Source organism: Morus notabilis, unplaced genomic scaffold (assembly GCF_000414095.1).
Source record: "Morus notabilis unplaced genomic scaffold, ASM41409v2 Scaffold732, whole genome shotgun sequence".
NCBI lineage: Eukaryota > Viridiplantae > Streptophyta > Magnoliopsida > Rosales > Moraceae > Morus > Morus notabilis.
In genome coordinates this window covers 75210-92271 of record NW_010362186.1, presented here as the reverse complement: position 1 = coordinate 92271, position 17062 = coordinate 75210, and the positions used below count along the sequence as shown (strand labels likewise).

At 37.9% G+C, this 17062-nt stretch overlaps 1 protein-coding gene across 2 annotated transcripts in view; it reads left to right on the top strand.

Moving 5' to 3' along the window:
- Positions 1–17054, top strand: part of LOC21394818 (protein SABRE) — a 28918-nt gene extending 11864 nt beyond the window's left edge. For both annotated transcript variants that reach the window (XM_024167655.1, XM_024167657.1), the window contains 13 exons: positions 173–273; positions 865–1221; positions 1331–1449; positions 2104–2362; positions 2905–3129; positions 4094–4233; positions 4549–4621; positions 4945–5046; positions 5166–5339; positions 15187–15513; positions 15600–15767; positions 15868–16246; positions 16364–17054. In XM_024167655.1, the coding sequence (XP_024023423.1) occupies positions 173–273; positions 865–1221; positions 1331–1449; positions 2104–2362; positions 2905–3129; positions 4094–4233; positions 4549–4621; positions 4945–5046; positions 5166–5339; positions 15187–15513; positions 15600–15767; positions 15868–16246; positions 16364–16473 (2534 nt within the window). In that variant the 3' untranslated portion in view covers positions 16474–17054. The remainder of the gene's footprint in view (positions 1–172; positions 274–864; positions 1222–1330; positions 1450–2103; positions 2363–2904; positions 3130–4093; positions 4234–4548; positions 4622–4944; positions 5047–5165; positions 5340–15186; positions 15514–15599; positions 15768–15867; positions 16247–16363) is intronic.
- The last annotated feature ends 8 nt before the right edge of the window (positions 17055–17062 follow it).

Sequence of the window (17062 nt, the reverse complement as noted above, 5' to 3'; positions counted from 1 at the left end):
TAGAGAATCAGAGTTCTGGTGTCTATATTTATTCTTTTTTCTGCTATATGAATGATCAGTGTCAGACACTTAGGGTGGTATTCTATCACCTGACCATAAATTGAGCCTTCTGCGCAATGATCCATCTATTCTGCTGAGGGGTTTCTTATTTTTTATTTTAATTTTTTTGCAGTTAAAGATGTAAAGTTAAATGACTCTGAGGAAGAGGGGACTCGTCATTTCATGGTGAATGTTATTGAGCCACAATTTAATCTTAACTCAGAAGAAGCCAATGTAAGTTCTAACTTTTAGAAGTCGCCAAGTCGGAATTATGATTTCCCTTACCCTTGTAATTTCGTATGATGGAGGAATATTATTTTGCTATCCTTTTCTTGTACTCCTTTTTTTTTTTTTTTTGACAATAGCGAACCGTATAGTAGAAAATAATATCTTGCCAAGATCTGGTTGCGTTGACTTTTCAATATCCAGCGTAAATGACAAGATCTTGTGTAGTAAAGACAGGTTATATATATATATATATATATATTTATATGGTTGTGGTTTTAATGTTTACTCTAATATTACCCGTCATGGGTATTATTATTTTAGTCATAAGATATTGATCCGACAGTTGTAATAAATTGGATAGTTGACCAAAAAAAATTATGACAATTGATGAGATTGGATTCTTATCACGCCATGTCCTCGAATTTCTATATTTAGTAGTAACCATTGATGGAAATGTTACCATTGAAAACTTGTCATATTTATATACATTTAAAAAAGACAGGTGCGAGCTAACATGAATTGTGAGTGTGCGTGTGTGCTTTCATTTATTGGCTGGGAGTTGCAAACACTTAGAATTTTTTTGCACATGCCAAACAGGGTAGATTTCTGCTTGCTGCTGTCAGTGGCCGTGTTTTAGCACGATCATTTCATTCAATCCTTCATGTTGGTTTTGAGATGATTGAGCAAGCGCTTGGTGGTGGAGATGTCCATATTCCCGAGTGTGAACCTGAAATGACATGGAAATGCATGGAGTTCTCCGTGATGTTGGAGCATGTTCAGGCTCATGTGGCTCCTACAGATGTTGATCCAGGGGCTGGATTGCAGTGGCTTCCCAAAATTTTTAGAAATTCCCCCAAAGTAAAACGTACTGGTGCTCTTCTTGAGAGAGTCTTTATGCCCTGTGATATGTATTTTCGGTACACAAGGCACAAAGGTGGGACTCCAGAACTAAAGGTAATGAGATATTTTCCTTTGTGTGTGTTGTTGGATAACATCGACTTTCACTATGATATGTGCAACACTTTTATCTGACTTTCCTTTCCTTTCTATCTTTCTTCTACAGGTGAAGCCCCTGAAAGAGCTCATTTTTAATTCTCATAATATCACAGCAACAATGACTTCTCGTCAGTTTCAAGTTATGCTGGATGTCTTGACAAATCTTCTTTTTGCTCGTCTTCCCAAGTAAGGATGAGAACCGCTTTAGGTCTCCTTTGATTTACATTCTGCAGGATCTGCTCTATTATACTTGTTTGAAGTTTATATGCTCACGGTGGCTCATTCTATGGGTTTTCTTTATATATTAGTTCGACTTTGGCTTGAAGTCATAAGATTGGATGAGGTTTGCCTTAAAATCATATATTCCTTTCCAATATGTGGTACAGAAATGGCTGTATGTCTTTGTAACTTTGCCGAGTAAAATTATATGATCAATCTTTTTCCCTAGTCATTGTAGAACAGGAAACCTTTTAAAATTATCAGTTAATTTTTGCTCTTGTGAGCAAAACATAGTGTTTTAAGGTTCGCTGTTAGAAAAGGAGTATTAGTTATCCTGGTGTCAATTAGAGAATATATTCACGAGGTTGATATTTTCATACTCTTAACATTTAAAAACTATTCTTGTCTCGTTTTTCTAACAGCTTGAGCGTTAAGGACAAGATATAGCTTAATTTGTACAACAAGGAATGCTTGAATGCTTAACCAGTCTATTCCAAATCTGTCGTGAATATCAATCCAATTGTTGCTGTGTAGTCAAATTAAATCTTGAACTCGGGCTTTAAAAGTTTATGAGACATGTGATGTGATTGTTTTTAACTCTTCAAATTATTATGTATTTAGGCCTCGTAAAAGTAGTCTCTCGTTTCCTGCTGTTTCTGCTGAAGATGATGAGGATGTTGAGGAGGAGGCAGATGAGGTTGTTCCTGATGGTGTTGAAGAGGTGGAGCTTGCAAAAATTAGCCTTGAGCAGAAAGAGCGGGAGCACAAGCTGATTTTTAATGACCTTAGAAAATTGTCTTTTCGGTGTGACATTTTTGGAGACTTAAACCCTGAAAAGGAGGGAGAACTCTGGATGATTTCTGGTTCAAGACCTATGCTGGTGAGAAATGTATCTTTTAGAAAATGTATATATTAGAAGGTTCTTTTTTTTTTTTTTTTTTTTTTGAAATAGGGGCAATATATTAGAAGGTTCATTGTAGCGTGTGGTTTTGATTACTCATAGTTGTAGCTTTTTTCTTAACTGAAGAGAAAACATTCCTGTAACACAAAGTTACACAAATGAAAAAAATGGTAAATTCAGATAGTAGTTCCGTACCAAAAGTGTCATTATGGGGTTGGACAATGGTATGTTTCTTTTTTTATTCTTCTTTTACGTCTTCTCATTATCATGCCATTTCTTTTCTCTCTTCTTTTTCTTACTTTATACTTGAGATTAGGTACTTCAATATTGTAATATTGAAGTATATGCTTACTTAGTACAAGTGAGCAATTTTCCTCCGTCTTTAGTGCTCATGTTTACACAGTATTGTCCTATCTATCTGTACGTCTCTTCTGTTTGTTCATGTGGTTGTGGGGTCTCTAAGCACGTAATTTTTTTTGTTCAAAATTTGTTATAAACATAATGAGTTTTCACAATTCCAGGTACAAGGACTGAAAAGAGAGCTTGTCAGTGCACAAAAATCAAGGAAGGCAGCATCTGCTTCATTAAGGATGGCTTTACAGAAAGCTGCCCAGCTACGACTGATGGAAAAGGAGAAGAACAAAAGCCCATCATATGCCATGCGCATTTCTTTGCGAATTAACAAAGTGGTTTGGAGCATGCTTGTTGATGGTAAATCTTTTGCTGAAGCTGAGATAAATGACTTGGTGAGCATCTGTAGGTCTTGCTAACGTTTTTCTTTTCCTATTGAAAGATAAGAATGTTGTTCTGCACCAACTTGCAATGCATGGAAAAAATTGAGATTGCATTTCATAATGGCAACTCTTCCTAACCCAGACTTTATTGTGATAGATACCCTTATCTTAAAAAAGTACCCTATGCCAATAATGTTACCATTTGGAAAGATTCACCAATTCGAATTGCATATATCGTGTTTCCAAATAAACCCACATGTTCTTTTTGTTTTGAGCATTTTGTTGGTGAAAGCCCTTCATTGCAATATAGCCCTTCAGAGAAAGTACTCGCTTTCACCTCATGCTGGTACCATGAGGCTATAGCCTTGTTACCCTCAAGCAGAGCCTCAGGGTATACTCCCTGTACACTGCAGATGATTTTGGGCATTTTTAAATTATTATTTTTTTCTTTAAAAAAAAAAAGAAAAAGAGAAGAAAAGAAGATCACTTTGTTTCCTTGGTGTAATTGCGTAGAGGGTGACTTGAAATATCTTCGTATATGGATAAGATTGCAATTCTTTGGTTTAAATGGCTTAAAATCCTTTGATAATCAATGAATTGTTCTAATTAAAATTTTGTGTTCTTTAATTTAATGGTACACTTTTTGGATGCCAACTAAGAACTGAAAATTTATCACAAAACTATACTTCTCTACCTTGCGAATGGTTAGAAGATGTTGCTCTTTGCTGCATGTGGTGTTGTGTACCTTTTTCCCCTCATAAAATGTTAATCTGTAAAGTAAAGCTACATCACATGTTTGCTGTGAAAATTGAATCCTGCCTTTTGTCTGCTGTACTCATCTTCAATAACACTTGACAGTATTTTATGCTTCGATCTATTTTTGGTAGCATTTGACATGAATATGGTTTTTTCGTTTCTTTCCACTAAATGCTCCATGACATATGGTTGACGCAATTCTACATTTCCCATCATACAGATTTACGACTTTGATCGAGATTACAAGGATGTCGGAGTTGCTCAGTTTAAAACGAAGTATTTTGTTGTCAGAAACTGCCTGCCTTATGCTAAGTCAGACATGCTTTTATCAGCATGGAATCCTCCACCAGAATGGGGAAAGTACGCACTTTTTCCTCCCTGCTGTATCTATGGTCTCAAAAAGTTACTTTTTTAAGTGATCAACCATTCCACTTGTGGTCACCTTTGTTTGTGTTATTTTATATTTACTTTAGTTTCATGTGACCATAAAGTTTCTAGATTTTTGTTGTTGTTGTTCTTTTTCTTTCAAAGAAGTAGAAGCATGTCCTGCCTTCCAAAACTCATCTGCATGCTTCTTCTTTTCTCGGGCATTTTTTTTTTCAGCAAAAAAAGAATTCTTGTGCTTCCTGGGAAAAAATGTACATCATAAAGTTTGGCTGTATGTTTTGCCTGCAGGAAAGTTATGCTTCGTGTGGATGCAAAGCAGGGCGCCCCAAAAGATGGAAATTCTCCTCTCGAACTTTTTCAGGTAATAAGTTTATATATAAGTGTGTGTATATATAATTTCATGAAATGCTTTTTTTTTTTGGGAAATAGAGAAAAGGAAACGGTAGTGCTAGAAACAGGTCTTTCTAGTTTAGACATAGCATATGATGCAAGACCTATGAATTTGTACAAGGAGTAGCTTTATGGCATGCCCTTGTGCTGATTGGGGAAAAAAGACTAGTTCTCAAATTGGCTTTGTGTAAAGTGGGAACATATGGATGGAACATACAACATACGTAAATGACAGTTAATAGATTCGGACTTTGTGAACATTGTTACTTGCTTGACGAGTTGTTTTCACTATAGGTTGAGATTTACCCCCTCAAGATCCATTTAACAGAGACAATGTATCGGATGATGTGGGAGTATTTTTTCCCAGAAGAAGAACAAGATTCACAAAGGCGGCAGGTCAGTTGAATATTTTATTCACTCAAATTCTCCTCCGCTCTTTTATGCAAGTCAAGCTCAAATGAAAGTGATTTGTCTAGAAAACTAAATGCATTGCTCATTCACGCTGTGAAATGCAGGAAGTTTGGAAGGTTTCCACAACTGCTGGTTCAAAACGTGTGAAGAAAGTTTCTTCAACTCATGAAGCTGCTGCATCAAGCAGTCATACAACAAAAGAGAATGAGTTCCCATCAAGATCAAGTGTCTTTGCATCTTCCACTAATCAACCTTTGCTTCTTGCTGATTCTACTCAAGTGAGTTATTCAAAGTCTCTTGGGTTTCTTTCCGAGTTTTTTTTCCTATGTGTGCACTTTCTTTTTACTAAAAATAATTTATTCAAGCATCATCTTCTTTCATGTGGATGTTGAGGATCAACCAGACAATAAGAACAACAGATGCTGTTGTGACTTGTCATACCTTATCTAGATTTTACTATATTGCATCTATTATACAGTAGAACAGATGGCCATTTTCCCTTGATCTTCTTTGATGTCTCTGTTGAATTAGAGGATATTTACTTTAATAGTACTGGATTCTAGGAGATATGATAGGAATGTAATTAGGGATAGTCAATGACTAAGGATCTGGAAAGAATATTAGTGTACAGGTATTAGTTTCCTAGTTTAGCTCCTTGTATTTTTCTATTTAAACTAATGTATTGTAATACATTGAAAATATAATAATAAACTATTCTTCCTTCCATTACCTGTGTTCGCCTATTTGGTATTAGAGCCATTGCCGATACCCTTAGAAACCGTAGCCGCCATGTCTGAGGCTGCATCCGAATCCACCACTTCCTCTGTTATTTAGACAAAAAATCCTGAGTCTCAAGTCCAAAATTCTGAAACTCACTCTGTCCAATTCACCACTATTCGGCTGAATGGTGAAAACTTCCTCCGCTGGTCTCAATCCGTGCTGATGTATATCAGAGGCAGGGGCAAAATTGGTTACCTGACCGGGGAAAAGAAAGAACCAGAGACCAAGGATTCATCTTACTCGACCTGGGATGCATAAAACTCGATGGTAATGACTTGGCTGGTGAATTCCATGGAGGAGGACATCAGTTCCAATTATATGTGTTACCACACGGCGAAAGAACTATGAGACAATGTTAACTAGATGAACTCAGATCTGGGAAATTAGTCCCAAGTCTTTGAATTGACGTTGAAACTCGGAGAGATCCGTCAAGGGGATGACAGCGTTACAAAGTACTTCAACTCCTTGAAGCACCTGTGGCAGGATCTTGACCTATTCAGCGATTATGAATGGAAATCGTCTGAATATTGTAACTATTACAAGAAGACTGTCGAAGACCATCGTATCTTCAAGTTTCTCATCAAGCTCGATGTAGAATTCGATGAAGTTCGAGGGAGAATCATTGGAAGGTAGCCTCTGCCTTCAATCGGAGAAGTCTTCTCAGAGGGAAGAAAGTCGTCGGTTGGTCATGTTGGGAAAAAAATCATCATCAAATGGTGTTGTTGAGACCTCTGCCTTGGTTGCCGCCGAAGCAAATATTGGAAAAAAATTTGATGAGAAGCCTCGTGTCTGGTGTGACCACTGCAGAAAGCCTTATCATACCCGAGAAACCTGCTGAAAAATTCATGGTAAGCCTGCGAATTGGAAGAGCAAGCAGGAAGGCGGACCCGGCCGCGCAGCATGAAGCCGAGGCGTTCCCCCTTAGCAAAGAGCAAATGGATCACCTACTAAAGCTGCTAAAGTCCAATTCTTCTTCTGGTACTCCTTCCCTAGCTCAAACATGTAAACAACCCAAAAGCCTCGTCCTGTCGTTTAAATCCTGTTGTTACCCCATGGATCATTGATTCGGGGGCCTTTGACCATATGAACAGTTTTTCCTATCCATTCCAAACTTATTCACCCTGTTCCGGCTCTGAAAAAATCAGAATAGCCGATGGTTCATATTCCCCTATTGCAAGAAAAGGTTGGATCAAACTTTCAAAAATTATTGACCTTAAGTCTGTTCTTCATGTCCCTAAACTTGCTTGTAACCTTTTATTAGTTAGTAAGTTGTCCAAAGATTCTAACTACCGTGTTGTCTTTTTTGAATCTCACTGTGAATTTCAGGAACAGAACTCGGGGAAGACGATTGGCAGTGCTAAGATGATAGATGGTCTCTACTATTTTGAAGATGATATCTTCAGTAATAAAAAGGCTCAAGGCTTGAGTAGTATTAGTTCTATCTCTATGAGAGAACAAATAATGTTATGGCATTTTAGACTAGGGCATCCTAGTTTCCCTTATCTTAAGAAATTATTCCCTACTTTATTTAAAGGATTGGATTGTTCATCTCTTCATTGTGAAAGTTGTTTTCTATCAAAAAGCGATCGGGCTACTTATTCTCCCAAACCTTATCAACCATCAAAACCATTTTACTTAATTCACAGTGATGTTTGGGGACCTTCTAGGGTTACTAACGTAGAAAAAGAGAGAAATGGTTTTCTGTATTTCATTCCAATTAGTGGTTACATTCATATATAGGCTGATTTGATAACAAAAAAGGAAACTCTGCCTACTCTGCCTAATTACATATATTGATTGATATCTATTCTAGGGAAATATCCTATCTAAGGAACGAATCCTAATTCTCCTAAATATATACATTTCAATTGTCAACTATACACTATGACAGCTATTGCCAAATTTGACAACAGCTGTATCAATCCGACACTGCCCCTCAAAGCTGGAGAATAGATATCTTCCATTCCCAGCTTGGAAATCAAACCATGAAAAGCTATAATGTTTAGTCCTTTAGTCAAGACATCTGCCAGTTGACCCCCTGACGGCACGTAAGACATGCAGATCAGTCTTGTTTCCAACTTTTCTTTGATAAAGTGTCTGTCAATCTCGATGTGTTTTGTCATGTCATGTTGTACAGGACTATGAGCAATGTTTATTGCTGACTTGTTGTCACAGTACAACTTCATAGGACCTTCCCACTTAATTTTCATATCATCCAAGATGATCTTCAGCCACAATAGTTCACATACTCCTTGAGCCATAGCCCTGAACTCTGATTCGGCACTAGACCTCACCACTACATTCTGCTTTTTACTTCTCCAAGTTACTAGATTTTCACCAAGAACCGTGCAGTATCCAGATGTCAATCTTCTGTCTACCACTAAACCGGCATAGTCTGCATCTGTATATACTTCCAAAGTGAGTTCCTTGTTCTTCTTGAATAGAATTCCTTTTCCTGGACTACCTTTCAAGTAGTGTAACACACGGTGGGCAGCCTGTAGATGTCTTTCTCTCGGATCATGCATGAATTGGCTGATCACACTTACTGAATAAGCTATATCAGGCCGAGTATAAGCAAGATAGATAAGCTTACCCACCAAACGTTGATACATTTCTCTGTCGACAGCCGGCTCTTCCTTTGCTTCCCAGCTTCTGATTTGGTTCAATAGGCATAGACATTGGCTTACAACCAAGTTTTCTTATTTCCTTCAAGAGATCTGTGACATACTTTTGCTGTGAGATAAAGATTCCTTGTCTTGAGTATGAAACCTCAATTCCAAGGAAATACTTAAGGGCTTGTTCTTTTGAGTGAAAAACTCAAAAAAAAGTAACTCGAGTTACAACTTTATTCGAGTTCATGTTCTTTTAAGTTTAAACTCGAGTTTAAACTCGAGTTCAAACTCGAGTTTAGGACTAAAACTCGAGTTCAAGTTTTCCCTTCAACTCGAGTTTAGAAACTCGAACTCAAATTAATGAACAGTATTTTTTTTATTCTTAAAAATGCTATAACTTTTTTGTTTTAATTCTGATTGAGATGATTTTTTTTTCTATGCGTTGACAACGTAAAGACGAATAAAACCCGACCCATATATCATATTAAAATTTTTCATCAGCATTGAGTTTTTATTAAAATACTATCTAAATACAAATTCAAGTTTTGACTCACTCAGATACAAACTCAAAAAGATTCTTATCTCAAACCATAACTCAAATGTACATAACCAAACACAAACTCAAGTTATAAGTTCAACTCAAGTTATAACTCAAATTCAACTCAAGAATTATACTCAAGTTAAACTCCAAAAGAACAAGCCGTAAGTCTTCCAAGCTCCTTTATCTCGAATTCCTTGGTTAAACACTGCTTCAAACAGACTTTTCTTCCTCATCATCTCCTGTGACTATAATATCGTCAACATACACTAGGAGAGCTATCACTTTTCCAGAGGTTGAATGCTTGATGAAAAGTGTTTGTTCATTACATTAGCGAATCTCTCAAACCAAGCTCTAGGGGATTGCTTTAGTCCATATAACGCTTTCTTCAGTTTACACACCTTGTTATTTGTGCCTTCTCCTTCAAATCCGGGTGGAATATTCATGTAAATTTCTTCTTCTAGATCACCATGCAGAAAAGCATTCTTCACATCATATTGTTGAACTGGCCAATCGAAATGAGCTGCCAAGGATAACAAGATTCTCACGGTATTCATCTTCGCCACAGGGGCAAACGTCTCTTGATAATCAACTCCATAAGTCTGAGTGTAGCCTTTAGCAACCAGTCTTGCTTTATACCTCTCAAGACTACCATCAGCCTTGTATTTGAGAGTGAACACCCATTTGCAGCCAACTGGATTCTTTCCTTTCGGTCTATCAACGATCTCCCAAGTGTTGTGTTTTTCCAATGCATCCATTTTAATACACTTGAGGAAATCGCATAGAATCATAAATACGAACAGGAGTATGACCAGACACTGGAGTGGACACATGTTCTGGTTCTAGAATTGACTCAAACTCAGGTTTAGTGGGAGATGTAAGATTCTGTTTTTGAGTGGACGGAGACAATGGAGACAACGAAGTTGAGGGTAAATCAAAGGGCTCAAAAGAAGCAAGATCATCACTAACACCATAGTCTTTATCTTCCATAAGTGAGATCTCCCCCTGAAGATAAGACTCTGTGAAGTAGTTTTTATTTTCAACAAAGGTAACATCGGCAAATATGAAAGTTTTCTTAGTGGGGGGATGATAACACTTATATCCTTTCTGTGTAGATGAATAGCTAAGGAACACACACTTAATTGCCCGTGGGTCTAATTTCCCTCTATTTTGGCTGTGGATATGGACAAAAGAGATACAACCGAAGACTCTAGGTGCAAGGCCATTTGATGTTCTGACATGAGGATAAAACTTTGCAAGGTTTTCCATGGGAGTTGTGTAATCTAATGTTCGTGAAGGGAGTCTGTTGATCATGTATGTGGCAGTGAGAACGGCTTCCCCCCAATAGGATTTAGGAACATTCCCTTGGAATAACAATGCCCGAGTGGTATTTAACAAATGACTATTTTTCCTCTCAGTTACCCCATTTTGTTGTAGTGTGCTCACACACGATGACCCATGAATGATACCTTCCTTTTGAAAGTAGGGTGACAAAATTTGGTTGAAGTAATCCCTTGCATTGTCAGACTTAAAGCTTGTAATTTGGGGCTTGTAATTTTTACCCTAAACTGGTTTTGGATCATGGAATGGAAGTTAGGGACAACATTGCTCACTTCAGACTTTTGTTTGAGTAAGAATAGCCATGTGACCCTAGTACAATCATCAATTAGAGAAACAAACCATCGAGCCCCTGAAATGTTTGGAATTGTGGATGGTCCCCAAATGTCACTGTGAATTAATTCAAAAGGACGCAATGATCTTTTATTACTAATGGGAAAAGATACACGAGTATGCTTTGCCATTTCACAAACATCACAATGAAAATCGGTAACTTTCAATCCCTTAAACATGGAGGGAAACATGATATTCAAGACTCTAAAAGATGGATGACCAAGACGCAAATGATACAGCCATATGGCATCTTTATTTGAAGAACTAAGGAAAGATAAAGACAAATTATTCATGATCCTATTCGAAGTACTCAGTTGTTCAAGATAATAGAGCCCGTCCCTTTCCTTAGCAAGTCCAATCTTCCTCCCCGAGCCTTGGTCCTGAAAGCACAGTAAGAAGGATGAAAAATGGCACAACATTTTAGGTCTTTTGTGAGCCTTTGATTCGAGACAAGGTTTGCTGACAATTTTGGTACATGAAGAACATCTTTAAGTACAAGAGATGGACTTATATGGATATCTCCTAACCCTATGACCGTAACAAGTGAGCCATTGGCAACTGTAATTTTCCTATTACTGGGACATGAAGTGTAGGTGCTGAAATTTTGTGAGGTGTGAGTCATGTGATCTGTGGCCCTCGAATCAATTATCCAATAATCAGTCAAACACTTTCCTGAGACATATAGTCCAAAAGAGAATGAAGGTTTACCTGAGAGTGCCAATGAACATGTACCTAAGGGCTTCTCGAGGGATCCTATCAAGCTTCTGAGTTTGTCAATTTCTTCACTATTAAGACCTCCTTTCTCCTATACCTCGTTGTGATTGGTTTGTTCTGTCATGTGAGCCTGAGATTGAGTTCTCTGTTGGCCTCCACGATTTTCCCATTCTCGACTAGGTGGTTTACCATTCAACTTCCAGCAAGTCTCCTTGGTGTGTCTCGGTTTTTTACAATAGTTACACCACAAATTATCCTTGTTGTCCCGATTATCCTTTCCTGAAAATCTTGTCTGGTCTCTCCCACTTTCTGAAAATCTGCTTAACTCAGCCTTTGGTTGTGCTTTCCCATTTTTTGGTATTTTTGTGTGTTCAGTCCGAGTTGTCAAGGTTGCCAATGCTGATCCTTCTGCAATTTGTGGCTCTAGCATAATACCCCTCCTGCTTTCCTCTGACAAGATAAGGGAAATTACTTCCTCCAAAAAAGGCGTCTCCTCTTTTCCAAGAATCTGCACTCTTAACCTGATCAAATTCCTGATTGAGTCCAGCAAGGAAGTCATAGGTCCGGTCCTTCTCAATGAAATTCTTCAAAGTTGCAGCATCATCCGCACACTTCATTTCAATAACTCGATAATGATCAAGTTCTTGCCATAGGTTCTTTAGTGAATTGGCATACTCAGTCACGGTTTTTCCTCCTTGTTTGATTGCAGTTGCCCTAACTTTGATCTCATAAACCCGGGCTGCATCACGAGCTTTTGAGTAGGTGCGTTGAATGGAGTCCCAGATTTCTTTGGCAGTAGTCAAGAACATGCAGGTATCACTAATTTCAGGATTCATCAAATCCCATAACCATGACATGATCATGGAGTCTTCTTCATCCCAAGCATCAAATTTCGGATCTCCCCTTTTTGGTCCGGTTCCAAGAAGATGACTAAGCTTTCCCTTGCCTTTCAAGTAGGTTCGGACTAATTAAGACCACTTTAAATAGTTTTTTCCATTCAGCCTATATGTTGAACGAATATTCTGCAGATCACCATTTGAATGATGAGAGGTATTTTCTTCGGATTGAGTGGTGGTTTTAGTTTCTGCCATGATTCAGGGAAGGGACAGCAATGAAAGAACCACTGAAGTGAACAACTACCAGCGACAATGAAGGCCAAAGAAAAACAGCAAGAACGGCAATTAAGGCCGTAATGACAAAAAAAGGCTAATGGTGGCGATGAAGGCCAAATGCACGAAGGAACCCCAAGAAAGGAATGCCCTAGGGCTCTGATACCATAACGCAAAAAAAGAGAGAAATGGTTTTCTGTATTTCATTCCAATCAGTGGTTACATTCATATATAGGCTGATTTGATAAACAAAAAAGGAAACTCTGCCTACTCTGCCTAATTACATATATTGATTGATATCTATTCTAGGGAAATATCCTATCTAAGGAACGAATCCTAATTCTCCTAAATATATACATTTCAATTGTCAACTATACACTATGACAGCTATTGCCAAATCTGACAATAGTTGTATGAATCCGACAGTTACCACTGTTTTTGGGAAAAAATGGTTTGTGACTTTCATTGACGATCATACTCATTTGTGTTGGGTTTATTTAATGCATGAAAAATCCGAGGTTAAAAAGTTGTTTACAGATTTTTACATGATGATTGAAAACCAATTTCAAACAAAAATTGGCATCCTTCATACTGATAATGGCACTGAATACTTCAATGAGGTTTTAGGGAATTTTTTAAAGGAAAAAGGAATTTTTCATCAATCCACTTGTGTTGATACTCCACAACAAAACGGAATTGCTGAAAAGAAAAATAAACATTTACTTGAGGTTTCTCGTGCTATTATGTTTTCAATGAATGTTCTAAAATATTTGTGGGGAGAAGCTATTTTAACAGCATCCTATTTAATTAACAGAATGCCAACTCGTGTTCTTAACTACACTACACCTCTTGAAAGTTTTAAAAAATTATTCACTGAAACTCGGATTCATTCCAATCTTCCTTTAAAAGTATTTGGATGCATTGTTTTTGTTCATTTACCTAATAGACTTCGGTCTAAATTGGACCCTCGAGCTGAAAAATGTATTTTTGTTGGTTATGCCCCGAATAAGGTACAAATGTATTAATCCAAATACGAAATTTTTTTTTATCAATATGGATGTCTCATTTGTAGAAAATCTTTCTTATTTTCAGAAAAATTTCCTTCAGGGGGAGAAAGAGAGTAGTGAAGAAAATTTTTGGGAGATTTCTAACAAAATTTCCTGACCTAAAACTATTATTTCAAATCCAATTACCCACTGATTCTTTTAAACAAGGCAATGATGTTCAGGATTTGGGAAACCTAGAGTCCCCTAATACTAATATGCCGAGCCTTACTGTTTCTCCAACAGGGGGAGAAATCCTACCAATGGCTCCACAAAAACCGAACTCTGAGCTTCAGGTTTATTCTAGAAGAAAGAATCATAAAACTAGTAGAGAGCCAGCTGTTGTCTCCACGCAAGGCCAATCAGAAGTCTCGAACACTTATTCACTGATTATCCAAGGTACTCAGAATCCTAACTTACCTACAATTACTTCCACTATTTCTGATCACACTGAATCATCAAGCCAAGTTCCTTTAGATCTTGATAATCCCATAGCCATTAGAAAGGGAACCCGAACCTGTACTCAACATCCTATTGCCAAATACCTATCTTATAAAAAAGCTTTCCCATAGACATAGAGCCTTTACCTCAAAAATTTAACATATGTTTGTTCCAAGGAACATTCAGGAAGCATTGGATGACTCGAAATGGAAATCAGCAGTGTTAGAGGAGATGAATGCTCTTAAAAAGAGTGGAATTTGGGTGGTAGTTGATTTGCCCCGAGGAAAGAAGATTGTAGGGTGTAAATGGGTTTTCACTATTAAGTGTAAAGCTGATGGTAGTGTGGAAAGGTACAAGGCAAGACTTGTGGCGGAAGGATTTACGCAAATGCATGGTATTGATTATCAAGAAACGTTTGCCCCTATAGCAAAGATCAATTCTATCCGAGTCCTATTGTCTCTGGCTGTTAACTCTAATTGGCCATTATATCAGTTAGACATTAAAAATGCCTTCTTAAACGGAGACTTGGAGGAAGAGGTATTTATGAGCTTGCCACCTGGATTTGAAGGAAAACATGCTAAGAACAAAGTATGCAGACTAAAAAGGTCGTTATATGGCTTAAAACAGTTTCCCATGAGAGTCTACTGTGACAATAAGGTAGCCATCTCAATTGCTCACAATCCAGTTCTCCATGACAGAACCAAGCATGTAGAAGTTGACAAACAATTATCAAGGAGAAACTCGAATGTGGCATGATTTGTATTCCATATGTATCTACTACTGAACAAGTTGCAGACATCCTCACCAAAGGATTGTACAAAAGACACTTTGAAGATTTAAGAAGCAAGCTAGCTATGGAAAGATATCCACCAGCCAACTTGAGGGGGAGTGTTGAATTAGAGGATATTTAGTTTAATAGTACCAGATTCTAGGAGATATGATAGGAATGTAATTAGGGATAGTCAATGACTAAGGATCTAGAAAGAATATTAGTGTACAGCTATTAGTTTCCTATTTTAGCTCCTTGTATTTTTCTATTTAAACTAATGTATTGTAATACATCGAAAATATAACAATAAACTATTCTTCCTTCCATTACCTGTGTTCGTCTATTGTCTCGTAAACTACATTTTGTTATTGTCTCGTAAACTACATTTTGTTATTGTCTCGTAAACTACATTTTGTTTTTACCAAATAGTTGTGAAACCTGTATGCAGGCGTCGAAGTTGCAAAACCCAACAGCTAATATTGTTGGTGGTTCAGTCCCAGAATTACGAAGAACATCTTCTTTTGATAGATCATGGGAAGAGACTGTAGCAGAATATGTTGCTTATGAGCTTGTCTTACAGAGCATTTCTTCAAAAAGTGGTCCTCTTGATTCTGCTGAGCAACAAGATGAATCCTCGAGGAATAAATTGAAAGATCCCAAAACTCTTAAATCTGGTAGGTCCTCTCACGAAGAAAAAAAGGTAGCGAAGTCCCATGAAGAGAAAAGATCCAGGCCTCGGAAAATGATGGAGTTTCATAATATCAAGATAAGCCAGGTTGGTTACATTTCTTTATCCTAGCCTTTCTATTCGAGTATTCTTCTTTTTTTTCAGGAAAAAAAAATTGTATTATTCTTGCACAGGTTGAGCTGTTGGTTACTTACGAAGGATCAAGATTTGTTGTGAATGATCTCAAGTTGCTGATGGATACATTTCACCGTGTTGAGTTCACTGGGACTTGGCGTCGTTTATTCTCCCGTGTTAAGAAGCATATCATATGGGGTGTCTTGAAGTCCGTTACAGGAATGCAGGAAAGGATATGCATTTTCTGTTATTTCTAATATGCTCTCTTCAGTCAGAGCTGCGAAGTAAGTTAAATCATATCGTTCTTTCTATCGTTAACTTTTGCAGGGCAAGAAGTTCAAAGACAAAGCACATGGTCAGAGGGAACCAAGTGGGGCTGGTGTACCTGATAGTGATCTTAATTTCAGTGATGACGAAGGTCAGGCAGGAAAATCTGATCAGTATCCAATGACTTGGCTTAAGCGTCCAAGTGATGGGGCAGGTGATGGATTTGTCACTTCCATTAGAGGTCTTTTCAATACTCAACGCCGCAAGGCAAAGGCATTTGTCCTGAGGACGATGAGGGGTGAAGCAGAAAATGATTTCCAAGGCGATTGGAGTGAAAGTGATGCAGAGTTCTCTCCCTTCGCTAGGCAGCTCACAATAACCAAGGCCAAGAGGCTTATCAGGCGCCACACGAAAAAGTTCCGCTCAAGAGGACAAAAAGGTTTGTGATACCTAAACATATAATTAATCTCTTTATGGTAGCAGGATTTCAGCTCCGAACATTAGCACTTGTCCAATCCGAGTTGATTTTTTGAGTGATGCGCTTGGTCTGTTTCAGGTTCAACCTCCCAACAGAAAGAATCGCTGCCCTCATCACCAAGGGAGACCACTCCATTTGAAAGTGATTCTTCAAGTGGGTCCTCACCTTATGAGGATTTTCATGATTAAACATCTTGTGGTTGGAAATGGATTCTAAGAAGGACCTTGGGAGGAACGCCTACCCAGCACCCATGCATGGCTCCACTTGAGTAACAGAGCTGGGAAATCAAATTTATCGACACTGCAGGCTTTGAGGTTGAGGGTTAAGACTTTGCCCGATCATCTTCAAACAACACTAGGCCGGGATCCCATACATGGGACAGGGTTCTTACCTTTAACAATGATTTCCTTTGAAGTTCGAACATCTTGGTAGATCATAGAGGTAATGGCAATTGACCGCGAGCACAGAGTTGATCCGTTGCTGCTTTCCGAGTGTCTGAACTCAATTTTGATGGTGAAAAGGAAGCTAGTTCCTATACCTCGTCTGTTAAACTTTGTATAGTTTTGTTTAGAGGAAAATATATAGATAGCTAAAATTGGATGAACCACCAGCTTTTATATATTTGTACATACATTTAAATATATACTGAAATAGAGTAAATGCAAAATTGCATCTCTGCAAGACTCTGAATGTTGTAAAATACGAGGGTACTAGGACTTTTGTCGAGGAGGCCTTCTTGGTTGCAGCGCAGTAAACTAAACGTGTATTCTGCTGAAC